The sequence below is a fragment of the Chaetomium tenue genome, assembly GCF_020726465.1.
Source record: "Chaetomium tenue strain MPI-SDFR-AT-0079 chromosome Unknown F5144scaffold_8, whole genome shotgun sequence".
Lineage (NCBI taxonomy): Eukaryota > Fungi > Ascomycota > Sordariomycetes > Sordariales > Chaetomiaceae > Chaetomium > Chaetomium tenue.
The window spans coordinates 114,854-140,325 of record NW_027117336.1 but is presented as its reverse complement, the minus strand read 5'-3'; the positions used below and the strand labels follow the sequence as shown (position 1 = coordinate 140,325).

Sequence of the window (25,472 nt, the reverse complement as noted above, 5' to 3'; positions counted from 1 at the left end):
AGGCGACTGTGGGGATCTGGTCTGTGTGATGGTCAGGGGAGCTGTTCGGGGCCCCGTCTCTTCCGGATCATGGTGCATATAATTCATCGGTTCAGTACCGTAGAGCTGTATGAGAACCAGACGGTCATCTTGACGATGTACTCATAAAATACGAAATATCTCAGACACCCCGTAGCGCCCTTGCTTCTACACTGTAACTCGAGTCCGCTCAATGTAGTACTGCTTCACGTTGATTAGCTCTGTATTGAAAACCACATGACTTATTGAACCACGAGGTGTGAATTGATTGGGTCAGACTTATATAAAAGCAACCAACAGGTGACAGGCAGTAAGAGTTGAGGAGTGTTTAATAGTAGATAAAGGGGAACGAATAGCAGCATTTCCTACTAGCGTGAAAGCTTATATATGCCGGCGCTAATCTGTGAGGCTATATCTAGTCTGTATACCGAGGTAGGTACCTAGGTAGTGACTTAGAGAGGTAGTTTAAAGTAGCCCCGATCTTCCAACGATAGGCGACTGTTGCTTACTGCCCCTCGATCAAACTAAACTTAATTCTTAACATGACTTCAACCCGAGTGATAGTCTCAGATAGAAACTACAGGACAAGGTCATTTGGGGAAACTGGAGCTTCTCGTCGAAAAAAGCCGCACTCGGAACGAGAGCAAAAAGTCAAGGGAATAGAAGATTAAAAGAAAATAGAAAGAGCTGAAGAAACAAAACCAAAGATATTAAACAGAATAAAACTAGAACTCGGGCTTTCTTTCGTTCCTGCAGTCGAAGGTTTCGTCGGCACCTGCAAGACCGCTGAGGCTGCTTTTACGAGGCTTGTGCCTGTCTTTACAAGCAGGCACGAGCGCAAGAGTTTGCAGATCAAATCCGAGAACGAGACGGACGTTGCGTCGTGACAAAGCAGGAAAACTCAGTCCCTCTTGCATACGAACATCAATGGAAAACACTCAGGGTTGGGGTCAGCAAATCACCATCCTACCGTCTCGGAGGAGAGTTCTGGCTTCTCGGGGTTCCTCCAAGTGGCTTGAGCCACCGAAGTTGCTTGTTGCTCGGCCGAATATTCGTGGAGGTGGCTTGTACTTGGTAAATTCTGTACACCGTTCTTTTTGCTGGTCAAAGTACAGTGAGCGAACCAATGAGGTCCATGGTTCTCACGTGGGAACGCGCGAGGAAGGCTGACCGTGGAAGATGGAAGAAGCCCTCGGCTTGTGAATGTGAATGTGAACGTGGCCTCTTTGCGCCGTTGGATCGTGCGTGGTGGGGCTAGGCCCGTTCAGGGCCAGTAAGGCGGCTCGGGAAGGCGCTTGGCGCGGAAGAACCGCAACGCCGGTGCCCAGCAATTGCGCTTGGAAAGCTGGAGAGTGGAGTAGGCTCGGATTGTTCAACTGTCAATTGCCTCCTGGAAAACAGATTGCGTGTTTTGGCGGCAGCCCATTTGTGGGGACATTTCCCTCGTTAGTTAACCAAAAAAACTCGCGGCGTTGCCCCTAATCGACCTTCCACTTTGGCATCCGCAAAACAGTCGCGTGCAAATTGAGAAGACACAAACCCGATTCTCCTTCGCGACGCTCGACACAATAGTCACGATGGCCGGCCTCAGCCCCCAGATGTAAGGACACGCGGACTCAGCCGGAGAAGACAAGCAGACAACGACGACATGGCTGACACAGACGCGCTACAGAACGAACCTGATCATCATCCTGGGGATGATGCAGGTCGCGAAAAGGATCCCATTCGAGGACCCGAACGTGCTCAACATCTGCCGCGCCATCTACATCGCTAGCAACTTGATCATCCTGGGAATCAACATGTACATCAAGATCACCATTGACAAGAAGAAGGGTACGTTGATGGTTACTGGTTCCTTCTGGAACTGCGCACAGCCGTTCCGTTCGAGCCGACCAGCGAGGCTGACCATTCCGTCTCCTTAGATATGACCACGCTCAAGTACGTTGAGCCGGCGCCCATGGGCTCGAGCGAGGAGGGCAAACTCGTCACCACGACCGTCCACGCCTACGATGTTGCCCAGCTCAAGACCCTCCTGCGCTCGCAGGGCATGGGTGTTCTCATGATGGGCGTCATGCACATCTACTTCAAGTACACCAACCCTCTCCTCATCCAGAGCATTATCCCTCTCAAGGGCGCCCTCGAGGCGAACCTGACCAAGATCCACATCTGGGGCCAACCGGCTTCTGGCGATCTCAAGAGGCCGTTTAAGCAGGCTGCCGGGTTGATGAGCGGGCTCCAGAGCGGTCCCGCCCAGGCAGACAAGAAGGCGGTTGAGGCGGCCGAGCGGGCTGGCCGTGGCGGCGCCAAAGAGGAGTAATCAAGGCCAGACTGGCGTCAGTCGACCTTGTCGACAACCAGCGGCACTCCTGTACAATATAACGCATGATTACGGGCATGATAGTGGTAATGATATATAGAGACTTGATGGGACAATCGGGATCATCCATTAAAACACCAGGCGGAACATGCATTAGCCCACCACGGTGCGAGAACACACCAAGCCGCGCCCTAAAATGTATTTGATGTACGGTACAGATCCCCTTAAAACCACGGGGGTTGCCCTGTGGGACATATTTTGTTCTTGTCGGGTCTTGAAGTTCTCCGACATCGTTGCCTGCCGGGTTTGGGGGGCGGGATGAACCCCTGCACCACCCTCTCGCTCAGAATGTTAGCTTTCCAACAACGTCTAAACTTCTTACCAAACTATTCCTCCCGCGCACTCAAACAAGTGAGGCTGCGCCCAGTATCCTAGTCTCCTTTTTGCAGGTTTATTGCATACCACCTCCCGCATCGGCTCACAACCCTGGGAATACCGCCTCGCCATGGATCGTCCAGGCACCCCACCACAACCTCAAAGAACGTCAGCCTCGAGACGGCCACCATCCCCACCTACTCCCGAAGTCACACGCCGAATAGTGAGTCGTTTTCGTGCCCTCTCCGTTCACTTATACTGAACCATTTGGATTGTAGGAAGAGTCGCGGCTGCGCGCCAAAGCCATTCGTGACCAGCGCGACAGAGAGCAACGACCCACTATCGCCCATCCCGAACCCCGAACAGCATCCGGCTTTGTCGCAACAGATGACACGGCGGGGAAGAAGCGACCATACGCATCGATATCACGGACCGAGGTGCCAGCAACGAATCGCGATGCGCGCACAGCGCCTTCCAAAGATGGCACCGACACAAAGGGCGCTGATCTGCTGCCCATGTCGCGCAAGTTTAGCAAATATGTCGATTACAACTTTAGTGCCATGACCGACACCAAGGGCGGCTTTCTAAGCACGGAGGATGACCCTTGGAATAAGAGCATGTCTATAGGTGTCTCCGCATCCGGCCCGCCGGGCGCAGAGCAGAAACCCGCGCATATGTCGGCGGCCGAGTGGGAACGGATGAAGCTGCTTAGAAAGCTGCAACGTAACAAGTCGGGGCCTTTTGAGCCTTCGCTAAGCGTCCTCGCCGACGAGAAGACCAGAAAGCGGTGCCGAGAATGTCGCACTGTAGAGATTGACTTTGTCTGGGAGGAGGTTTTTGGTTGCGCGGTGTGCAACACTTGCAAGGAGAAATACCCGGAGAAGTACAGCTTGCTCACCAAGACGGAGTGCAAAGAGGATTATTTGTTGACGGAGCGTAAGTGACTCCAGCAGTGGAAGGCCCTGAAACGCACACAGCACTAATCGCTCTGCTACAGCCGAACTTAAAGACGACGAACTCCTCCCGCACCTATCGAAACCAAATCCACACAAGGCCCACTGGCATGACATGATGCTTTTCCTCCGGTACCAGGTCGAGGACTACGCCTTCAAGCAGAAATGGGGCTCGGTCGAGGCGCTAGATGCCGAGTTCGAGAAGCGTGAGGTGGATAAGAAGAGACGCAAGGAGGCGAAGTTTAAAGAGAAGCTCCTGGACCTGAAGCGAAAAACGAGGACAGATGCGTTTCGGAGAAACAATGCAAAAGCTGGGGCCAGCGCCGGAGGAGGTGGAATAGGAAAGGCGACCAAATTTGGGGATGCTATTGGCGGCGGCGGGAAACATGTACACGAATGGGGGCGGACCGTCGAGAACGAGGATGGGATGACGGTGAAGACATGCGTGACTTGTAACATGGAAGTCGAAGAGCTGGAACTATGAAGAGACCGCGCCGCCTGAAACACGGCGTTTTGAGGGAGAAGATGTCCGTCTAAATCTCGTTATTTCGTACCACCTGAATCTTAGCAAGCGTACTTTGAAAGCTTAACTAACATAAAAGAAGAAGGCAAGAGGTCATGAAACGTGTCGAGATTCCATGACAATACCTACGAATACACATACGGATACTCCGTCCCTTTTACTGTGTGGGAGGTGGGACAGTATTGATATAGGAAACTAATCCCACATCATTCCTTGGAACTCTCTCAAAGCTCTCTAAGGTAACGTGATGCCTTCTTTCAGATGCGCTCGCGCTTGCAACCAATCCCCTCACATCTTGAAGATCGATTACAAGAAGGGGTAAAAATCCGATAACGGAAATTTCAGGTCGGGATGCCTTGCAGCCTCACGGAAAACCACGAAATGTAATTCGCCAGCCGTGCCAGTAATCTGTGGGTCCCAACAGCTCCAGGCTTGCGGGCCTGCCACTTTTGGCCAGCATCACCAGGAACAGGCGAGCATTGCCGCCCTGTTGCAGACTGATTTGGCAGACCCGAAAATTTATTCCTACGCGCGCGCATGACCCCTTACAACATCCCGATCCTCGAGTCCATCGTCCCACGACATCGGCGCGCTGTATTTCTTGAACGCACCAGCCGGGTTTGCTTCAGCCGCAGAAATATTCGTTCATTCCCCTGAGCGACGACACTCGAAGCTTCCGCCCAGAGCTCTACCCAGCCCCCCACGACACTGCTATCCCGCGTCGGCCCGTCCATGGCCAGAGTGCCCGACTTGGAGGCTTGCGACGTTTAGACTCGCCCCCGGTGACCGCCATGGGCACGAACGGAGGGAGCGGGCTGGGCGAGACGGGCGGCATGATGGGGAACAACACCAACCAACCGCCAACTACCGAGTACACCCTTCAAGGTCGGTACAGAGCTCAAGGCCAGACAGAGAGAGGATGTCAGCAGCTAATCTTGGGTACGCAGGTGTCATGCGCTTTCTCCAAACAGAATGGCACCGCCACGAACGCGATCGCAATGCCTGGGAAATTGAGAAGCAGGAAATGAAGAGCAGGATAGCCAGCCTCGAGGGCCAGTCACGAAGAGCCGACGCGACGCAAAAGGCGTTAAAAAGATATGTCACAATTCTCGAAAAGAAGGTCAAGGACCAGTCTGCCCAGTTGAAATCCGATAAGCCGACCGAAGCGGAGCCCAAACTGGATCGCGCTTCGCTGCTCCAGGAGAAACTACGGCGTAAGTCCTCTTTGGAACCCCCCCACTAAGTGTCGGTTCACGGTCGCAAACGCTAATGTGTGCATGGGGGCGCAGCGTCTCTAGAGAAAACCAGCGCCCCTTCAATGGAGGGCGGCTCGCTCGAGGCCGGTCTCGCTGACGAAGAGGCCTCACGCAACGAGCTGAAATCTTTCCTCGACCAGTGTCAAGCCGAATTCACCTACCTGATGATCGCCCCTGCGAACCCGATAGCACCGAGAGAATCCCCGCCCCTCCCGATAATCGAAGATCTACGAGAGGGGGACGCCTTCGGCCAGCCCCTCTTGGATCAATCCTACCAACAGGGCTTGCGGCAGCAGCAACAGCAACAACAACAGAGCAATGTCCGCGAGTACATCGCGGCCCAATCGCAGTCGCGCTCAGCCCCAACCACAAACAACCAGGCGCCCGCACCTCCAGCGTCCGGAAACTTCCCGGTCAAGCCGCTTGATGCCCAGTCTGCACCGATGGTCCGCAACTCGAACACCGAGCATACTTCTGCGGGGTACGGAAACTCTGTCGAGTGGCCAGCTACGGGGCCCACGCCTCTGAGGTCGGCGACAGAGCAGGGAACCGAGCTGGTTAATCAACCCCAGCATTTGAGCGAAACCGAAGATAAGGGAGATGGAGCCGAAAAACGTACCGTAGATGAGGCAGACAGCTGGGATTTTAACGATGCCAACTTCCCAGACACCGCTGCGCCTAATCAGTCCCAGCAGGCCTCAACCACCCGCCCGGATACCGATGTGTTTCCAACGGCGGAGAACATTCCGCGATCGCCAAATCGTGCGCCACTCGCTCACCGGAGGAAGAGCTCAAATTCAATGGCCCGCAGGCGGAGCGCAGATCACGAACTCTCGCTCAACGCACTGGGGCCAAAGACCGAAAGCTCCAACTTCAAGCTCAAATTCGGTCTGCGTGGTCATCTCGACACGGTCCGAACTGTGATCTTCTCCGGGGGCGGCAGCCCCGGCGAACCCGAAATCTGCACTGCCGGGGACGACGGGACGATTAAACGGTTCCACATACCCGATCGGCATCCCGGGAACACGGGCGCCAGCGGCTCCGATCTTGACGTCGTTGCTGACTTTACACATCGTGGTCACGCCGGAGCAGTCCTCTCGCTAACATCTTGGTCGCCATCCCCGAATTTCTCAACAGGCGGCCGCGCCCAGGGCGACGGCTGGATCTTCTCCGGCGGGCAAGATGCAACGATCCGAATCTGGGAGCGCGGGAGGGTAGATCCCAAGGCGACCTTGGACGGCCACACCGACGCTGTCTGGGGCCTCTGCGTTCTCCCGGCGAACCTGGGGGCTATCTTTGGCCAGTCGAACGCATACGGGACACCAGACCGCATCCTGCTGGTGTCCGGGGCGGCGGATGGCTGCGTGAAGGTGTGGGCAGTCAGCTCGCCCCCACAACTTACCTCGCCGCAACCTACCGGTGGACGCCGCGCACAAGGCGGCCGTGTCAGGGGCAACTCAATGAGCTCTGGTTCGGCGTTTCCGAATTCGCCGCAACCCACGACGGCCTCGAATTCACCGTGCCATCATACCCTAATCCACACCATCTCGCGCCAGAACTCGAAAGCGAGTCCGACATGCATCACGCCACTGAGCCTGAACGGTGAAACCTTTGTGGTCAGCTACTCGGATGCCGCCATCATCGTGTACGACACACGCTCCGGCGAAGAGATCGGCACCATGGCGAGCCTCGAAACATACGATGGCACTGTGTCAACCAGCGTGAACGCAGTCGTTGCGACGACCGCTGGGTTAGATCACCAGCCCCATCAAGGCCTGAGCGAGGAGGACACGGCCGGCGGCGGGCCTACTGGCGGCGGTCGAGCCATGGCTGGATCTGGGGTGGAAGGTGTCATCATCTCGGGCCACGAAGATTGTTACGTGCGGTTCTTTGATGCCAACAGCGGTAAGTTGCCCCGACGAGATCCCGGCCCGGCTCGCATCGTGACTAAACTAACCACACGGGTAGGCCAATGCACGTATAACATGGTCGCTCACCCCGCCTCCATCTCCAGCCTCTCCCTTAGCCCCGACGGTCGGGAGCTAGTCAGCGCGGGTCACGATGCTTCCCTACGGTTCTGGTCATTGGAGAAACGGTCTTGCACCCAGGAAATCACCAACCATCGCGTCATGCGCGGCGAGGGCGTTTGCACCGTTGTGTGGAGTCAGGATGGCAGGTGGGTTGTGAGCGGTGGCGGCGACGGAGTGGTCAAGGTCTTTGCGCGATAGTATCCGCAAGCACACCACTACAATGAGGACGAACCGGTTATCGTGCTGGTTTCGCGCACGTCAAGCGCTAGGGAGAATCGCTTATGGGGTGGGGATTGGGATGCGGCCGTGTCGCGTATCCGCTTGCCGAGGACGAATCAAGGAGTTGGGGGCTGATACCGCTGGGGGGGGTTTTGATCTTGCACGGGAGCCCGGATCGGCTGCGCGGCTGCGCGAAAGGATGATCAACGTGGGGATGCCGTTTGTCGCCCTGGCCATCCCCCCGCATTAAGGTTTTCGGGAGATGGACCCGACGAAAGGTCGAGCAGGGGGGGCCGAACGAAACGACCGACAGGACTTCAGTGTAACGGAATGTACGATTGGCAGAGTATTGTGTATAAACCTAGAAGCTGGCCATCCTAGGTTATGTCCGGTGTTAGCTTCGGTTTGTGTATCAAGACGGGGGACACATACTAATTCGTGTTTACTTTTTATGTTAATGAAGACCTAGTACCCGGCCCTGAATCTGACCCTTTCGGGACGACGAAGACGGCAGGATATGCCTTGCCACTGCATACACGGCAGCAGGTGTCTTGGGTGAATAAAAACTGCACCTACCTTGCTATACGGATGATCTAGAAGTGTCACGAATACCAGTGCCGATGTCGGTTTGCTGATAACGCTGATCGGGGCCCTACACCATCTCTTGGAGGTCACACGAGTCAACCGGTTCGACGTCCCGGTCGCCCCCCTCCCACCAATATCAAAATAACACGACGGGAACGGACCCAGAACAATGGCCATTGTTTCGCTCGTTGTGGAGATAACAGCGCTTATCCCCTCATCTCGACCGAACAAGGCGAAGACGATTCCACCTACGGCATTGCCAGTATCGAGGTTTTGGAGCGGGAGAGAGGTTGCAAATGCCGCAAAGCGCGTCTTGGCTCTTTATGCAAGACACAGCCAGGCCACCAACCGTTCGACACGGCATGACCAGTGCCGCTGGGGACCAGGAAATGTAGATATTGACTGTGGTATTCCCTCCACGGCAGCTATGATCAGCAACCCGGGGTAAGTATCGCTTCATGTGATAGGCTGATGCTGGTCAGATGGGTGGGATTTGGCTAAACTGCCGAAGTCGTGTTACGGGAGTTGCAGACTTGCAATAAACCGTACCGACGTCTAATTCGCCTTCCATCATTGCACGGAGCACCTCATTTCTATCACCCACGCTGCGATATCGATACGGTGACCTGGATGCTCACGTCAGGCGGCAACATATGGACTGAACCCAGAGACAACGCCGGGCCCCGTCGCCGTAGGCGGCAACTGAGGAACACACTCACAGCAGACACTGCAACCTTTTGCCGATGCGGATACAACGTCGGGCGATCTCACATGGCCCGGATCTCGCTCTCATCACACCCCCTGCCTCGTCGGCCAGTTGGTGGTACTTAGGGATTACCGTTTCGGGGTTCGAGGACCTTGGGCACTGGACATACCCGCCTTTCGGCTCGGGTCGCTGGCCCAAGGTTCGAGATATGGCCCGCATTCCGTGCTCTCAGGATCGACTATCGTCATCTCAATGCATAGTGCCCAGCAAGCGGGGGCAAGGCAAGAGGGTAGATAAGCCGGTCCTTGCCCAGCAACTCTTCCCTGGCTGACCACGGAGGCCAGAGACACCCGCTTCTTGTTTCTGCCGCGTTACCCAGCCTGCCGAGTAGCAAACGCGAAGCCCCACCTACACCGTGCTCGTAGACAGGTCCCTCCAAACCTTCGCTTCCTTGTCCCAGCCTGACCCAACATCGCCAGGATGGTGACCGTCACGAACCTCGTCCTAACCAGCGTCCTCGCCGGACTCGGCCTTGGCTCGGCCCTGCCCCCGAGAATTGGCACTACCAATATCGGCCATGGGAACGGCAGAGCTACTCTCAACCAAGTACGCCGCCCGAACTACCGCTTTAACGGCGCCCGACAAGTGTACAAAACCTACCTAAAATACGGCGTCCCAGCGCCGGAAGAGCTCATCCAGGCCGTGGCCCACACAGATGCGCTTAACTTGGCCGCGGCGAAGCGCGACACTGGCAGCGCCGCAGCAACGCCGATCGACCCGAGGTTTGACATCGCATACGTAACCCCGGTCACCATTGGCACCCCTCCCCAGACGCTCCAGCTCGATCTTGATACTGGCTCCTCCGACCTTTGGGTTTTTTCGAGTCACACGCCAGCGTCCCAGGTCCGCGGTCAGCGGATCTACGCGCCAGACAAGTCCACGACGTCCAAGCTGCTCAACGGCCACACGTGGAGCATCACCTACGGGGATGGGTCCGGGTCCCGCGGCAACGTGTACACCGACAAGTTCACCATTGGCGGCGTTACGGTGAAATCCCAGGCGATTGAGACTGCCCAGCAAGTGTCGTCGAGCTTCACCACCGAGGACGCCATTGACGGGCTGGTAGGACTTGGATTCAGTACTCTGAATACAGTTAGTCCCAATGGCCAATTAACCTTCTTCGACAACGCCAAGCCAAACCTGGATAGCCCGGTGTTCACGGCTGACCTGAAATACATGAAACGTAAGTGGTAGCGCACTGATCTAACTCAACGACTGGCGCCCGGTACTAACGCACTCTCCCTCACGGAGCTGGCACATACGACTTCGGTTTTATCGACAAGACCAAATATACGGGCGAGATCACCTACGTGCCCGTCGAGACAGACCCCGGTTACTGGACCTTCACATCATCCGGGTACGGCGTGGGGTCGGGCACCTTCAGCTCATCCCCAATCACGGGCATCGCCGACACAGGTACCTCCCTTGTATACCTGCCAACGGCCATTGTCACGGCCTACTATCGCCAGGTGCAGGGGGCGACCAACAGTCGGAGCTACGGCGGGTACGTGTTCCCTTGCAACTCGACACTGCCAGCCTTCGTCTTCGGCGTCGGCGAAGCCAAGTTCACTATCCCTCCGTCGTACATGAGCTACGCGGCTGTGACCGACGGCTCACCCACCTGCTTCGGCGGGCTCCAGAGCAGTAGTGGGATCGGTGTCAACATCTGGGGTGATGTTGCCCTCAAGGCCGCATTTGTCGTGTTCAACGGGGAGGAGCCGCCGACCATTGGGTGGGCGAACAAGCCGTTGGAAGAGTGACGTGCCCGATGGTGGAGAACACAGCGCTTTGGGGTTCAATGTCGATAACGTGACAAGGGATGTGGGTACCGAGGTACGGCGGCCGGAGACGCAGCCGGTATTGTGCAGTGTGTGTGATTTCGGAGATTGTCCCTAACGATTTGCCTTATCGAGTAGCTATCCGTATAGCAGCTAATGACACTTTTCTTGATCTCGGTATCGTGTCGTGATTTTGCTGTGTTGACAAGGGGCCATTCGCGTGACGGTGGTCCCATCTATCAATATAAAACAAACCAGCCGCGAAGCAAATGTGTTAGAGAAAAAAAGAAACACACCTGAACCTGGACCCTGCTGTGGTGGGCAGTCGGGCACCTCGGCACGCAACGTTTGATTTGCCTGGCGCGGGATGTCAACGCCATCCCTGCCTAGCGGTGTCTGGGGGTAACATCGGCTAGCTCGCCCCTTGTGCTCAAAACTTAAAGGGGACGACTTGTCGAGCCAACCACACAGCTTCTCCGGATCAAATGCGGCCTGCCAAAGTTCCAGAAGACAACCAACAAGAGCAGATCACTGATCAACAAACCTGAAATGCACGTGGCAAAAACAACGCCATGATAAGAATGCGGGGCCGGAAATCCGGCAGTGGGGAATCCCCGGGTTTGCCTCCTTTTTTTGGAATCGCAACAGACCTTTCGAAGGACGCTTGGATGCTCTCAGAAGGCAGGCGCGTGCTTTGCCCGAGCTGGGGCCGACGCTTGGACCAATACGGACAAAAAGCGAATCCGTGTAAGTTACCCAAAGGGGAAGGCGCCAAGATGAACGAAGGTGTCGGCCAAGGTCGCGCCACGACTTGGCGCAGACAGACAAGCCTTTTCCCGTCCATCTCAAGACGTCAAGCCATCAAGCTGATCAAACATCTGTTACTTGGCAAGGCTGAGATGTCTCAACAACAGGTGAACAAAGCTCATATATGTTCCGGAAAGCTCGTGGCGAATGTGTCGAGGGCGCATGCCGATCTCCTACAAACGAAAGCTCCACGAGGGGGTTGTTACGACCTTCCTACTTGGGCATCCGTCCGATTTGCCCACATTTGCCATCCGGCTCGTCGGTATTTCGAATGCACGCAGAAAGCGCGAGCTGAGGGCCTCAACCATTCACCGAAGGTCGATTGCCCAGCGGGGTAAACGCGGCTGCGATACTCGGTGGGCGATGTGATGCATGGTATACGAGAATCCTCTGGCCGGGACAGAGACCGATGCGCTAGTTGGTGTCCCTCGGGATGCACAACACTGTACCTCTATACGCTGTGTGCGGGGAGTTCGTCCCTTATCGAAAGTTCCTCGAGTCTTCGCAGGGGCGCCCACGTTATCAGGTCAATGGTACCTATCGCCGCTTCCTGCAGTGGATAGTTCATCCCGAAGCAGGCAAGATGCTTGACCAGTTTGCCAGTTGAGCGTCAAGAAACGTCTCGTCGCCCCTGGCCCACTGGATCGAAAACGATGATCCGGTCCAATCGAGACAGGCGATAGGCACCGCGGAACGGAGCCGCGGAACAGTCGGCACCACTCATCGCCTTGCGGCGAGTAAAAACATGCCTAAGCAAATGAAGAGAGCGGGAGCATGGCGAGGATGGGGAGGAGGATAGTTGCAGTTAGCCCCACCAACTCCGAATTGAGCTGACAAAATGGACATTCCTTACTCGCGCACCAAAATGATTTCTGTTGCGCGATTGCGCTGTGGGTGTGTGGCCAGGGTACCTAGGAGGGAAGGCACCATCGCCCATGACGGCCACTAGGACAGGATAGTAAGGTACGAGAGCCTCGAGAAGGAGGGAGGGCCCGGGGCCGTAGCCGGGTTGGCTGCAGCTCCCGTCCCTGGAAGCGCATGCGAGGAATGCACTCCACAAAACGCCATTCTCCGGACAAAATGGATCATGCATCGAGCCACGGGGGGCCACTTGCACACATCGCTCTCGCACTGACAGCCCGCATTAAACCCTCTTCCCCCCCATAAAACCACGGGCCCGAACAGTGAGTTTCGCTCTTCAGCCGGTCGCTCGTCTTTCTCTTTCCCGGTCTGCGCACAACTCCGAACGGTGCTTCGAGTTTGCACTCCGTCACCAACATCGCCGACGCGAATTTAACTAACTGGGTTAACAAACGATGGGTAAGTGCCCATAAAGGCCGAGTGCGACCTTGAATCTATGACTTACACTAGATGTTCCGACAGCGGAGAAACCGCGCTCGTCCGGCGCGGACTCGATCGCCTCTCCCGTTACCATGGGCGATCTGGAGAAGCAGCCGCACACCCCTCCGGGCGATAGCCATGCGCCATATCTCGACCCTTCCATCATGGAAGAAGACTACGAGGGCAAGCCAACGGAGGAGGAATTGAGCGTTTTGCGTCGTGTGCCTGGTTCGATCCCAGTTATCGCCTACCTCATCTGCGTAGTTGAGTTCTGCGAGCGAGCCTCGTACTACGGAGTGCAACCCTTGATTAGCAACTATGTCAACCGGCCGTTCCCTACCGATGGAAATGGCTGGGGCGCCCCGCGCGCCGGCAGCCAGGATACCGCTGGCGCTCTCGGTATGGGAACTGTCGTCGCCAATGCCGTGACGCAGTCCTTCAGCATGCTTGCTTACGCCTTGCCTCTGCTGTTCGGTTGGATGGCCGATGCGAAGACGGGCCGCTTCAAGCTCATTTGCTGGGGTGTTGCCGTGTTCGGTATTGCCCATGTCCTTATGGTCGCCGCCGGCTCCAAGGATCTTTTGGCCAACGGAACTGCCAAGGCTCCCTACTTCATCTCGGTCTACATCCTCTCCATAGGTGCTGGTGAGTATTCCCGCCCTCCGGTGCCGTTTTCCATCTGCACATCAAGGTCCCGTTCTGACTAGCTCGCCAGCTATGTTCAAGCCGAACGTCTCGCCCCTCCTGCTCGACCAGGTCACAACCACCGTGCCCAAGGTGATCACACTCAAAACAGGCGAGCGGGTTATTGAAGACCCCGAGTCCACCACGGAGCGCGTCATGCTCTGGTTCTACCTCATGATCAACATTGGCGGTTTCATGGGTGTGGCTACGGCGTACTCGGAGAAATATGTCGGCGTAAGTACCTCCGGCTGCATGCTGATGATACGGTACCGCGCTCTAGACACTAACGGTGTATAGTGGTGGCTCGCCTTCGTGATCCCCCTCATCCTTTACCTTCCCCTTCCGCTACTGCTCTGGTTCCTGCACAAGCGCATTGTCCTCCACCCCCCTGGCGGCAGTGATCTTCCCAACGTCTTTAAAATACTCGGCATTTGCTTCCGCCGTGGAGGCGTCAAGAGGATTGGCCGCCATGGCTTCTGGGATCTCGCTAAGCCCTCGGACATTGCGGCCGCAGGTCTCACCGGCACTTACTCGACGCCATGGAACGACCAATTTGTTGAGGACGTCCGCCGAACCTTCCAAGCAACGGGCATTTTCTGCTTCTTCCCGATCCAGTATCTCAACGACAATGGTATCGGTGCCGCAGCCAGCTTCCTGTCAACCATGCTCGAGACCAACGGTGTTCCCAACGATGTCATTTCCAACTTCAACTCCCTCAGCATCATCGCATTCGCACCTATTCTGAACTACGGCCTGTACCCGACTCTACGGAAGTTCAATGTCCACTACGGTCCCATCGCGCGCATCACCACCGGCCTGACCATGTCCACCCTTGGAGGTGTCGGTTACACCCTTCTAAATTATTATGCATACAAGGAGTCACCGTGTGGAGAGTACGGTTCAAGCGACTGCAAGGTGGGCACTGGCGTTGCCCCCATCAGCATTTGGTGGATGGCCCTTCCTTTCGCCATCGGTGGCATCTCGGAGCTCTTCGTTAACGTCCCCGCATATGGCTTGGCTTACTCCCGTGCGCCCGTCAACATGCGTGGTCTTGTATCGGCCCTCAACTTGTTCAACACAGCCGTTGCCTACATCATCGGCCTGGCCTGTTCGTCTGTCATTACAGACCCGTATTTGACATGGGACTTTGGTGGCACCGCCATCGCTGGCGGTATCATGACGATCATTTTCTACTTCACCTTCCGGCACATTGACAACGAGGAATATGTCCTAACCACGAACAAGCCGGACACGGATTACCACCTAGAATTGGAAGGTACGCGTAATGTTGTTGGCGAGAACCAGTTCAACAAGAGCATCAACCGGCCGGCGCCGATCGCGGAGAACGAGGAAATGATGATGTCGCCGAAACAGTAAGGGGTCATGAAAAAATGGGATGATCACGTATGGAGTTCGGCGTTTCTAGCTTAGCAACTGTTGGGTACAAGGGCCATTACTCGTAAGAGGCGAGGTGGTCGCGTGTGTCAATTGTAACTGGATAGTTCTTTTGCCGATCTAACTAAGCAAATGGCTCTCTAGCCTGCGTTTCCTGCTCATTCTTGTGCCCGACACCACCGCTCAATAGCTCACACATGAAAAACTGGGGATGTTGGGAGTGGGTGGCAGTCTTTGATGCCGAATATCTCCGACTGGACATACCGAAGAGACGCCGGACGGGCCCGCAATCGGCTTTCCCAGATGTCGCAACCGGGGTATCGTGTCGAAGAGGCCCTTGTCCGCCGACGTTTCTAGAAAGCGACCAGCAATCTTGATACGCTGTTCCTGTGAGCGAAGTTTCCTCCGATGGCAATGTACCTAAACCCGCGAAGGTGGTGTGTGCAGCCTCGTCCGGCCATGTCTCTCACGGCCAATATCTCAAACCGGAGTAGAGAGGTTGATGACAAACACGCATGTGGGCGTGTGAAACCACAGAAACAACCTAGCTACTTCAAATGAGGCAACGAATGAGCGCAACAGGATCATCCAGTGAAAATCAGGTGCTTAAATTGTAACTGAAGCAAAGAGTCAGAATTTTCTTCTTCACGTCCCGAGAGCTAGCCCGGGATCGCAACGAAAAAAGAAAAAAAAAGAAAGAGGCCGGTCAGACTTCCATCGACACCCACCCCGCCTGAGCGCCCGAAGGCAAGTCCTCAAGAAAGCCGGGGTACAGATCATCGCCACTCTCTATACAGTCGCAGCACGAAGCAACGACCGCCGCCTTTGCAGGCAGAACGAGAGTAAAAAAGATTCTCACTGTAGGGTGCCGAGGATATCGTTCATCAACCCGGGTGGGATCTGTGGCTCCTTCAGGGAACACAAAAGAGGACGAATACTATAGAAATGATTCTCTGAAGTATTGTCGACATGAAGAAAAAAAAGAAAAGAAAATCGAAATGGAGGGAGGAGGGCGCTCAATATATAGGCGTCTGTTTGGGGTCTGTGCACCACGCCATTCTGCAGGGCCCCACCTCACTGTGAACCATTTTGCGCTGAAGATTTGGCAGAAAACGTGGGGCAGAGCATTCTGCCGCGCAAGACCGCCAAAATTTCTTGCGAGGGCCAGCCTTTACCCTCAGGCAAGCAACACACAAAGAAGGAGTAGATGTGTTATGACGGTATTTCCCACGGAAATTCTATCAGTTGTAGGGAAGGTCCCCATGGAGATTTAACATCATTCCAGAGACAACGATGCCTCACCAACCATGCCGACGACGCATTACTGAGCGAGCCAGGAATAACTCGTCCCTCACCACGGGCCAGTCAGTGTCTCTCTGGTTAGTTAAGCCAGCTCTAGAGTTTCTTATGTAGGTAGGTTGATCCTAGGAACTACTTAGATATTTAATTTGAGGCCCTGGATCCCGACCACCACCGGGGAACGTGAAGCCCTCCCCCACCTCCGTTAAGATCTATCAAAGAGTTTTACGCTCGAGGGCCAAGAGAAACTTGGCCCATGTAGCGCACCTATATCACTCAGAATACAGATTCTCTTGCTCAATCCACCATCTCACTTCCGAGGTAACCATCAGATCGAGCTTGGCAGAATCTCGATCCTTTGCCGCGGCCCGCGCGTGCGTACTACTTATAACATCCGCCCCGAGCTTGCGTCCCTCGACCATCCGTATCCTACCACCCCAGTCTGTGCTACCACCCATATTACTTAGACCCCCCGCCTGCAACAAACCCTCGAGATACGCCGTCTGTTCATCAGCCCCGCCCCATTCATCACCCGTCCTCATTGTCACTCGCAGCTTGGCACGGGCGAAGAACGGGTCAAGGGCCTTTCGCATCGCCGGAGGCCTGCCAGTGGAATCCTGGCCTTCCGAGCCGGGGGGGTTGTAATATTTCGGGTCAAATATGCGAATGAGGGTGTCATACCCAACGAGGAAGACCTGTTCTGTCTGGGACTGTTCATCCATACCCCGTTCCCCATGATAAAAAGTATCCTCAGCCAATGCAGCGCTCTTTTCGTGGAAATAAGGCACCGTAGAGAGGCCCAGGTCGACGATAAGTGCCTCTTCCTCGGAGCTTGCCTGCTCCCCTCCAAAGTCCGCTTCTAGACTGCGCTGTACGTCTCTAGCGAACGCCCACATCATGGCTAACCGTTTATCAAAGGCGGCCGGCTTGGCACCTTTATCCGCGTTGTTGATTGAGAGCAACAGCAACAGCCGCAATGAGCCGGGGCCTTGGTTCTGCTCGTGCCTAAGCTCCTGTCTGAGCTCCTGTATGGCCGATGTTGCCATGCGTAGGTGCGCCCGCGTCGGCGGGTTGAAGGAGGAGTCAAGCACAATCAGGCTCCGCGGCCGGATGCGGGGAGGTAGCGGTGTCGGCTCGCCATAGTCGTGGCCTCCGTGAGGTAGTGTTGGGGTGGCAGTGCAGATGACGGAGAGTCTGGACCCGGAGCTCTGAAATGACGAGAGGGCTCGGCCGAAGAAGGCAGCAACAGGGGGGGTTGGAAATGGTGACAGAGGAGGCATTGAGTGTTTGTCTATGGGTAATTCGTTTGATGATTTCATTGTGATATGTTGGGCTTCTATGCGAGTTGCGCGCGGTGTAAACACACGGCCATCAGCAGTGGAATGGAGAGGAAGCGGGGGCGGGGTAACCAAGGCCGTTCATACAATACATGGTACCAAGAAGCAACCCCAGTTCCATGACTGTCGCCGAGACCTTGACCAAAGGCGGTCCGAGCACGGCCCGAGCCGGTCCTGCAAGCCACCCGACCCGTCTTCCAAACCTGCAACCTGATGTTTCTACGTCGGAAAGGGATGGAAGGTGAGGAGCTCCGTGTAGATGGAGAGGGTGAAGTGCTTCTTATCAATACATCATCTCCACGACAACCACCAGGCAAAACGTATCTAAAACAAGCAGTGTAAATGCTGCGAATTGATGGGGTGGATGCTACAACTGTCCCAGTTTAAAAACACCGCTAATAAACGCCGTTTAGCAATGGGTATCATGGAAATCTCCTAAACCCAACAACTATCCACCATAAGTATCATTCCTAAACGCCAGGACCACCATGCACAATCGCCCAGTACCCCTGCTCCCGCGATGCGCATATCACATGCCCGTCTCAACAAGAAGATAAGCGTTTCCCACCACTTGTGTCGCCAAGTACCCCTAGATGTCATACCCACCACGGCCCCAGTCGGGTTATAATCCTCTCCTCAGAGTATCGCTTCAGCGGATAGTCGGCTCGCGCACGGTGTCAAAGTTGGATGGGGTTATTGGGTGCCGTTCAAACGCATCCAAAAGCTCTTGTAGAGACTGGTCGTCTAGGCCTTGTGTTGTCCGTCCCCGGGCGTGGTCGTCTTCCAAACCGGCTCTCGAGTCGCGTGTTGGCTCGCGAGCCGTGCCGCCCAGCGAGTGATCGTCCAGGGCATAAACTTTGATGCCGCGAATGTGAGTATCTTTTCCATTCTGGTGGTTTTCCTTGATGTGCATTTGCACCATCCAGCAGCACAATGAATGGCCGTCCGCACCTCCGCCGCTGTCCGCGATAGGGACATCCTGCCACCCTGCGGGGTTGGTGAGCGGGGCTTCTGCAAACTGTATCAAATCATGGTGGCCAGTCCCGGCGTAGAAGACAATATGGGTCGGTGTGTAGGACTCGTCCTGATTATAGTCGACGTAAAAACGAATTGCCCGAATCTCAACACGGCGTAGAAAGTGAATGGTGAGTAGGTGCGGCTGTTGTCCATCCGACCTAACCACTACCGGTAAACAAGCAGACCCTAAGAGACTTCGGTAGGTGAGGTGACATACTGCCAGTACTTATCAAGGTCATCGCTCAGCAACTCGGCTACGCCGTTTCCGGGGCGATGGCTGCTGACGCCGAAGTGGGCAAGATTGTTGATCTCCTTCAAACCCAATTCTGTAGGACTAAAGGGATCATCCACCATTTCGTCCCCAGAATGGGGATCCTCGTCATTGCCATCGCTCATCTCGTCGCCAAGGTCTTCGGTTCCGGCATCTCCAAGCATCTCATCGTCACCTTCCCCGATGCCCTCCATCAACTCCTCGTCGCTTATTTCGCCGTGCTCATAAGCCCCGCCCGCAAAATGGGCGTCATCGTCATTCGAAAAGTCGTTATCAGTTGTCGCTGCTGAATAAGGAAAAGGTTAGTCAGTGCCATCCCGTCGTTAAGGTTGTGCGCGCCAAGTTGGCGTTCCCCGAGGAGAATAGCTGCTATCTTTTTTGGTAAGAGACAGCGGATCTCCAGCCTGCGCAGCCTATGGCGGGTGTTAAAACCTTTCACCAAGGTCCGGCTAGCGCCCCACAATTCAATAGAACTGGCAGTGAAGCAGCGCAGTGCTTATCGCAGCAGTAAATCGTGGGACAGGAGGCGGAGGGTGAGAGGATGCGTTTTGGAAACCCAAGACCAGAGGAGTAAAGTTCCGTGACAGGGCCATGGCCTACAGCCGGCTCACTCGAAGGCAGTGGGGGAAGAAAAGTGGTGCTTTGGAAAATATATTCGAATGGCGGTAAAGTTCGGGGGGTAGGCGAAGCAGCAGCTGAATAGATGCCGGAGAATGAACCACAGTACAGGTAGTCCGACGTTAAAGCAAGAGATATATGTACAGACCAGCAGTTTGTGTTGGATCGTTAGGGTCATTACTTACAGCGGGACATGGCGAAGCACAACAGTTAATATGGTGCACTGGTCTCTCTGTAAAGGTCACCTTAAAGGCAGAGGACCAGACAGATATGATGGTAAAAAAGAGGTTCGCCTTGTCGAAGGTACGATTTTTTGAAGCCTGGGGAATGTTGACCAGACCCCCCTCCTGTCACACCACACCCAGAACGCCAAGATCGGTCTTTCCGCATCCCATCCACCGGCCAATTTCTGCCACCTTTGACCGCTATAACGACTCCTTAGCTGTGCCCATGTGACCGCGTGCCTCTGTCGCGACGCAACCAACGCGTCGTAGCTCCACACCACCCCGCCGACAACACCACCTGGCCAACGAACCCCAACGGCCCTACCAAGATCAAACTTTGCATTATATGGTTGACTTTTGCGTCCTGCAAGATGCCACAGGATTCCGGTAGGTGTCCCCCGTTGCGTCTTGGCAGCCATCGTGTCTTGCGACATCCCCACCCAACGGCAGAGCTCGCTCTGACTCTAACGTTCCGTTACAGACTCGGACACGATCCGTATCTTGGTTTCAACGGATAACCATGTCGGATTTGAAGAGCGAGACCCTATCCGGAAGGATGACAGTTGGCGCACATTCGATGAAATCATGCAGCTCGCCCGCACTCGCGATGTCGACATGGTTCTCCTCGGCGGGGACCTGTTTCACGACAACAAGCCGTCGCGCAAGTCCATGTACCAAGTCATGCGTTCGCTTCGGAAGAACTGTCTTGGAATGAAACCCTGCGAGCTCGAATTCCTCAGCGACGCCGCCGAGGTGTTCGAGGGCGCGTTTCCCCATGTCAACTACCAGGACCCCGACATTAACATATCCACGCCTGTTTTTTCCATCCATGGAAACCATGATGATCCAAGCGGCGACGGCCACTATTGCTCGCTTGACCTCCTCCAGGTAGCAGGATTGGTCAACTACTTTGGGCGCGTTCCCGAGGCAGACAATATTCAGGTCAAACCTATCCTCCTCCAAAAAGGGAAAACGAAGCTGGCCCTCTACGGGCTAAGCAACGTACGCGACGAGCGCATGCACCGCACATTTAGGGATAACAAGGTCAAGTTTTACCGACCGGGCCAGCAGAAGAACGATTTCTTCAACCTCTTGGCGGTTCACCAGAACCACTACGCACATACGCCAACCAGCTATCTTCCCGAGAACATGCTGCCAGATTTCTTGGACCTCGTGTTATGGGGCCACGAACATGAATGTCTCATTGATCCCCAGCGGAATTCAGAGACCGGGTTTCATGTCATGCAACCCGGCTCGTCGGTGGCGACCTCCCTTGTGCCCGGGGAGGCTGTGACCAAACAGGTCGCAATTCTCAGCATAACTGGCAAGTCATTCGAGGTGGACAAGATTCCATTGAAGACTGTTCGACCATTCGTCACCCAAGAAATCACGCTAGCCAATGATAAGCGTTTCAAGGGACTGGAAAAGAAACAAGATAATCGTCAAGACATCACAAAACGGCTCATGCTCATTGTGGATGAAATGATCGAGGAGGCCAACGCGAAATGGCGGTCCATTCACCACGAAGGCGAGATTCAAGAGGACGAAGATGAGGGACAGCCATTGCCCCTAATCCGGCTCAAGGTGGAATATACGGCCCCAGAAGGATCGAAATACGAGGTCGAGAACCCGCAGCGTTTCTCCAACAGGTTCGCAGGGAAAGTAGCGAACCAAAACGATGTTGTGTACTTTTACCGAAAAAAAACGGGAACCTCCAGTCCGTACAATCTCCCTTCGAGGCCGTGGGACAAAGTGCTAACACTACTGCCTACAGGGAAAGCCAAGGGTGGAAACACACTCTCGAGCGGCGTGACAGAAGCACTCGAATCCGTAGACAGCATCAAAGTTGACACGCTAGTGCAGGAATTCTTCGCTCAACAATCGCTCAAGATCCTCCCACAAGCGCCGTTTGGAGACGCAGTCAACCAGTTTGTGAGCAAGGACGACAAGCACGCGGTTGAAATGTTTGTGATAGACTCCCTCTCATCCCAAGTCAAGGGCTTGTTGCAGCTCGACGACGACAGGATCACCGAAGGCCTCGACGCTCATATCGACGATTTTCGAAAGGTCATGGAGAAAAGCTTCGTTTCGGGGCAGCGGAAACAAGCCCAGCGCAAGAAGCGGTTCAAGGAGAAACCTGACGGTTGGGATTCCGACCTGGACGGTCACTGGACAGCGCAACCAGGGGCTATCGAGGAAGTGCCAGCGTCCTCTGAACCGGTCAACGAACGCGGGCGCACACGAGGCGCTGCGTTTAGCGATGGCGACGAAGAGTTACCGGACGACGAGCCTCCCGCGATGAAAGCGCCAGTCAAACGAGGGGCAGCGAAGGCAACAAAATCCACGAAGAAGACTGTCCCAACCAAGAAGGCAGCGCCAGCCAAGACGGCGGCCGCTTCGAGGAAGGCTCCGGCACGGGGTCGGAAGAAAGCGAATCCGTTTCAAGACAGTGAAGAGGAGGAGGAAGAGGAAGATGTCATTATGGAAGATGATGTGGAACCAGAACCGCCTACAAGAGCAGCGGCGAGATCTACTCGGAGCCGTGGTGGTGCTGCCAAACCCCGGCAAACGACCATCAATTTCTCACAATCCCAAAAGCCCAAGACGCTGCAGAAGCCCGTTGAAATTAGCGACGACGAGATTTCAGAGGATGACGCCTTCGAGTCAATGCCAGCCACACGAAGCCGGCGAAGGTAAACGGGCATTTTGGAATGAACTGGGGTGAATGAATGCTGGAGTAGCAAGTGGGTAAATACCTAGTTACCGATCTATGAGCTTTGCATGTATACAATACTTTCCACACCCAAAACAGAAAACCATCGTAAACGTTATTAAATGCTCGTTCTGTTAGTGATCTATTGATCCGAGGTTTGGGACAATGTCCCGGTCAGGAGATCCCCTCTACTGTGACGGTAGCCCGCTTGGCCACCCGCCTGAGTACGCAGTGCAAAATATACACAATACGGCAAATGGAACTCCCGAATCCATAATCACCAACGGCAGCATTGAGGGATCGGGCGATTGTGAAAGCCAGGAATAGCCAAACTCACCTCACGACCGGCCTCCATATCACGTGACCACCCCTTCGCGCCACCGGCCCCACCTTGAACTTCCGACCTGCTGCATCACCATCCTGCTGGGCCAGAAACCTGCAAACATTACCACGTCCCTAACAATGGCAACCAATCCCTCGATGGACAACGCGGAACAAATGACGGTTACGGCCGCGAATCCAAACGGCGCGCAGCCAAGCGAGGCCACCGAAGTAAATGCCGACGACGCGCCGGCGCCAACTGTCTCAGAACCCAAGTTGCCGACACGGAAAGATGCGTCGCTCAAGGAATTTCTCAACAAGATGGACGATTATGCGCCGATAGTATGTATTATTTTTGACATCATCCAAACCTATGCTAACGAAAGGGCTACCCACAGATCCCCGACGCAGTCACCAACTACTATATGACGCGAGCCGGCCTCCCACCACCGCCACAGACCGACCAGCGCCTCGCGCGGCTGCTAGCCCTGGCGACACAAAAGTTCATCGCAGACATCGCCGCCGATGCCTACCAATATAGTCGGATCCGTGCGAGCAACACCAATGCCAATAACCCAATGGGCAACCTAGGCGCCGCCGCCGGGTTTCCCATCCCCGGACAACCAACCAACCAACCCGGTAACAAAGACCAAGGCCGGGGTGGACCACTGGGCATCCAGCGGCCTGGCTATGGCGGTGGCGGACAAGGCGGCAGCCAAAATCGCACGGTGCTGACCATGGAGGATCTGGGCATGGCCGTGGGCGAGTTTGGGGTCAACGTCAAGCGGAGCGAGTTCTACCGCTAAGGCACGGAACTCCCTCCTTACAGGGGTGTCTACATTTTTTCGACGAGGACAACTACATTGGCATCAATGGGTGGTCAGGTATCCGGTTGATCAATCTGGGGCAACATTTTCTTTTGCGTTTTTTCTCCTTGGGCCGGTCATATGGGAGGTTCTCGCAGGTTATGCAACAACAAGAACAACAGTGGCGTTGGTTGGCGTTGGTCGGCATCGTTTGGTTCCAATAACTCGCGGTCTTGACGCAAGTAGAGCACTCCGTATAAATTTCCTTGCTCATTAAATCATATTCCCGTCTTCTCGATTGGTCCTCGTGTCCAACCGGACGCCTTCTTCCTGGCCGCCAGTTTCAGGTTTATCCTCGCCGGCTACCAGTAGCATCTCTCTTCTTATTTCGGTGGTGGGCGTTGGGCGTTCCGCTCTAAGCGCAGATGCTCGCTTCCTCGTCTCTAATCGTTACACGCGTTGTACATCACGCCGCGAATGCTAGTGTCCCTAAGGTCATGACACCTTGACTCTTGCCGTCACACGGGGTCGCCTTATTTCCTGTCCCATACAAACGTCTTTCGTGTCCTATCGCCTACTGTGTCAGCCAGTTCTCTCTGTTTTTGGGAAGCCTCCGGAGAGTGAGACGGGTATGACATACGGAGAGAATTCGCCGAGCTTATGGCCCACCATCTCCTCGGTAATGGTCACGTCATGGTAGACCTTGCCGTTGTGCACCTGGAACTTGAGGCCGACAAAGTTGGGCAAGATGGTTGCCGACCGCGCCTGTGTCCGAATGGGCGCGACCCTTTTTCCTGGTTCAGGGCGCACGATTGGGAGTCTAGGCAAGGGCAAATGGTTAGAGCGTTTGGACAGTCGACTGGTCGGACGGCGGCGCGGGGCTGAAAAGTATGAGAGCAGGAGGTTGTAGGTTTGTTGGGATGTATGATTCGGGCCGGAATGAGGAGGAGGCTCTTACGGAACGATGTGCGGTCCTAGAGACGATGCAGTTAGTTGTGAAGCTAACAATAACCAAACCAGAGGTACATCCGCTCGAGCGGCGGGGAGAGGAAAGGGGAAACTAATGAAGACACCACATTACCTTTCCATACCGACCGCTTGAGCAGACACCGTGTCGGCTGCATGGTGGGCAAATCAACGGCGCAATGGTTGGTGATGTCTGGTAGATCGCGGCCGAGGTGACAAGTCGCAAGCGAAAATCACAGTCCCACGACAAGATGCTGTGGGGCATGTACTTATCACGTGATGCAGTGAGTGCAGACGATTCATACACAGTAATAACCCTGAGAATGCTACCTGGATGGATTACCTATATTCTATGACCCCTTCTATTTGGTTTTCTCTCTTTCATAGGTAGTGCCTGGTGTTTTTGTTGGAGTTGTGGGACGGTAATGACGTGACTTCGGTTTGGAGAGACATGGTGTGAACTAAGTTAGGTTTCTAACGACTGTCAGTACCATTCGGTAATCCTCGATATAGCATTCAAGTCCATCCGAAGAGAAATTGATCATATAACAGGGTTTGTCCTCAAAACAATTAGCCCTCCGGAGGTGTCTAGTGGTTGTCCGAGACTCATCGGAAGCCGCAACCTAGTCCAGACCCACGCATACGGACATACGAGCAAACGGTAATTAGAAAACTCATGGTGTGCACTCGAGTGTTGTACCTGATTTATTGTTTGGGGCGCCCAGAAGAGTCACCGAGGAGGCAATTAATATTCTAAAATGAGCCCCTGACATAATTGAACAGTAAAATGGTAGACAATAAACAAAAACACTAACGTGGTTGATCACCGAGCGGTCCATATCACCGAGCGGTC

At 54.9% G+C, this 25,472-nt stretch overlaps 10 protein-coding genes across 10 annotated transcripts; 7 read left to right on the top strand and 3 right to left on the bottom strand.

Annotated features, from left to right (window-relative positions):
- Positions 1-1,388: 1,388 nt before the first annotated feature.
- On the top strand, positions 1,389-2,653 carry F5144DRAFT_587157 (inorganic phosphate transporter Pho88). The gene is made up of 3 exons (XM_066789822.1): positions 1,389-1,618; positions 1,691-1,851; positions 1,941-2,653. Exons 1-3 carry the CDS (start codon positions 1,596-1,598, stop codon positions 2,333-2,335), a joined length of 579 nt encoding a protein of 192 aa, XP_066638210.1. The 5' UTR covers positions 1,389-1,595; the 3' UTR covers positions 2,336-2,653.
- Positions 2,654-4,580, top strand: F5144DRAFT_587154 (XPA protein C-terminus-domain-containing protein). Its single transcript, XM_066789821.1, has 3 exons — positions 2,654-2,933; positions 2,989-3,646; positions 3,708-4,580. The coding sequence occupies exons 1-3, from the start codon at positions 2,841-2,843 to the stop codon at positions 4,145-4,147; spliced, it is 1,191 nt and encodes a 396-aa protein (XP_066638209.1). The 5' UTR covers positions 2,654-2,840; the 3' UTR covers positions 4,148-4,580.
- Positions 4,581-4,977: 397 nt separating this feature from the next.
- On the top strand, positions 4,978-7,670 carry F5144DRAFT_500085 (WD40-repeat-containing domain protein; the record flags this gene model as incomplete). The annotated part of the gene is made up of 4 exons (XM_066786361.1): positions 4,978-5,071; positions 5,134-5,400; positions 5,476-7,347; positions 7,411-7,670. 4 exons carry the CDS (start codon positions 4,978-4,980, stop codon positions 7,668-7,670), a joined length of 2,493 nt encoding a protein of 830 aa, XP_066638208.1.
- A 1,587-nt stretch (positions 7,671-9,257) lies between these two features.
- F5144DRAFT_399158 (aspartic peptidase domain-containing protein) lies at positions 9,258-11,075 on the top strand. Its single transcript, XM_066784802.1, has 3 exons — positions 9,258-9,271; positions 9,327-10,225; positions 10,294-11,075. Exons 2-3 carry the CDS (start codon positions 9,463-9,465, stop codon positions 10,800-10,802), a joined length of 1,272 nt encoding a protein of 423 aa, XP_066638207.1. The 5' UTR covers positions 9,258-9,271; positions 9,327-9,462; the 3' UTR covers positions 10,803-11,075.
- A 1,757-nt stretch (positions 11,076-12,832) lies between these two features.
- F5144DRAFT_399111 (POT family-domain-containing protein) lies at positions 12,833-15,137 on the top strand. The gene is made up of 4 exons (XM_066784801.1): positions 12,833-12,947; positions 13,011-13,613; positions 13,684-13,886; positions 13,950-15,137. The coding sequence occupies exons 1-4, from the start codon at positions 12,944-12,946 to the stop codon at positions 15,027-15,029; spliced, it is 1,890 nt and encodes a 629-aa protein (XP_066638206.1). The 5' UTR covers positions 12,833-12,943; the 3' UTR covers positions 15,030-15,137.
- Positions 15,138-16,247: 1,110 nt separating this feature from the next.
- F5144DRAFT_587144 (uncharacterized protein) lies at positions 16,248-17,787 on the bottom strand. Its single transcript, XM_066789820.1, has one exon. It carries the CDS (start codon positions 17,663-17,665, stop codon positions 16,619-16,621), a length of 1,047 nt encoding a protein of 348 aa, XP_066638205.1. The 5' UTR covers positions 17,666-17,787; the 3' UTR covers positions 16,248-16,618.
- A 152-nt stretch (positions 17,788-17,939) lies between these two features.
- F5144DRAFT_587140 (galactose-binding domain-like protein) lies at positions 17,940-19,937 on the bottom strand. The gene is made up of 3 exons (XM_066789819.1): positions 19,775-19,937; positions 18,918-19,257; positions 17,940-18,858 (listed from the first exon to the last, which is right to left on the bottom strand). The coding sequence occupies exons 1-3, from the start codon at positions 19,782-19,784 to the stop codon at positions 18,333-18,335; spliced, it is 876 nt and encodes a 291-aa protein (XP_066638204.1). The 5' UTR covers positions 19,785-19,937; the 3' UTR covers positions 17,940-18,332.
- Positions 19,938-20,062: 125 nt separating this feature from the next.
- F5144DRAFT_542028 (Mre11 DNA-binding presumed domain-containing protein) lies at positions 20,063-22,797 on the top strand. The gene is made up of 3 exons (XM_066787180.1): positions 20,063-20,200; positions 20,295-21,530; positions 21,588-22,797. Exons 1-3 carry the CDS (start codon positions 20,185-20,187, stop codon positions 22,508-22,510), a joined length of 2,175 nt encoding a protein of 724 aa, XP_066638203.1. The 5' UTR covers positions 20,063-20,184; the 3' UTR covers positions 22,511-22,797.
- A 191-nt stretch (positions 22,798-22,988) lies between these two features.
- On the top strand, positions 22,989-23,653 carry F5144DRAFT_607178 (transcription initiation factor TFIID 23-30kDa subunit-domain-containing protein; the record flags this gene model as incomplete). The annotated part of the gene is made up of 2 exons (XM_066791533.1): positions 22,989-23,189; positions 23,246-23,653. 2 exons carry the CDS (start codon positions 22,989-22,991, stop codon positions 23,651-23,653), a joined length of 609 nt encoding a protein of 202 aa, XP_066638202.1.
- Positions 23,654-24,186: 533 nt separating this feature from the next.
- Positions 24,187-24,777, bottom strand: F5144DRAFT_607177 (mitochondrial 37S ribosomal protein uS19m; the record flags this gene model as incomplete). Its single annotated transcript, XM_066791532.1, has 4 exons — positions 24,187-24,220; positions 24,294-24,473; positions 24,612-24,627; positions 24,735-24,777. 4 exons carry the CDS (start codon positions 24,775-24,777, stop codon positions 24,187-24,189), a joined length of 273 nt encoding a protein of 90 aa, XP_066638201.1.
- Positions 24,778-25,472: the final 695 nt, after the last annotated feature.

Coding starts and splice junctions, on each gene's coding strand:
- F5144DRAFT_587157 (XM_066789822.1), top strand. CDS start 1,596: ATGGCCGGCCTCAGCCCCCAGAT. Junction 1,619..1,690: donor GCCGGCCTCAGCCCCCAGAT/GTAAGGACACGC, acceptor GACGCGCTACAG/AACGAACCTGATCATCATCC. Junction 1,852..1,940: donor CACCATTGACAAGAAGAAGG/GTACGTTGATGG, acceptor CCGTCTCCTTAG/ATATGACCACGCTCAAGTAC.
- F5144DRAFT_587154 (XM_066789821.1), top strand. CDS start 2,841: ATGGATCGTCCAGGCACCCCACCACAACCTCAAAGAACGTCAGCCTCG. Junction 2,934..2,988: donor CCGAAGTCACACGCCGAATA/GTGAGTCGTTTT, acceptor TTTGGATTGTAG/GAAGAGTCGCGGCTGCGCGC. Junction 3,647..3,707: donor GGATTATTTGTTGACGGAGC/GTAAGTGACTCC, acceptor GCTCTGCTACAG/CCGAACTTAAAGACGACGAA.
- F5144DRAFT_399158 (XM_066784802.1), top strand. CDS start 9,463: ATGGTGACCGTCACGAACCTCGTCCTAACCAGCGTCCTCGCCGGACTC. Junction 10,226..10,293: donor TGACCTGAAATACATGAAAC/GTAAGTGGTAGC, acceptor TCCCTCACGGAG/CTGGCACATACGACTTCGGT.
- F5144DRAFT_399111 (XM_066784801.1), top strand. Junction 13,614..13,683: donor CATCCTCTCCATAGGTGCTG/GTGAGTATTCCC, acceptor CTAGCTCGCCAG/CTATGTTCAAGCCGAACGTC. Junction 13,887..13,949: donor ACTCGGAGAAATATGTCGGC/GTAAGTACCTCC, acceptor AACGGTGTATAG/TGGTGGCTCGCCTTCGTGAT.
- F5144DRAFT_587144 (XM_066789820.1), bottom strand. CDS start 17,665: ATGAAATCATCAAACGAATTACCCATAGACAAACACTCAATGCCTCCT.
- F5144DRAFT_587140 (XM_066789819.1), bottom strand. Junction 18,859..18,917: donor GACCTTGATAAGTACTGGCA/GTATGTCACCTC, acceptor GGTAGTGGTTAG/GTCGGATGGACAACAGCCGC.
- F5144DRAFT_542028 (XM_066787180.1), top strand. Junction 21,531..21,587: donor AAAAAAAACGGGAACCTCCA/GTCCGTACAATC, acceptor TACTGCCTACAG/GGAAAGCCAAGGGTGGAAAC.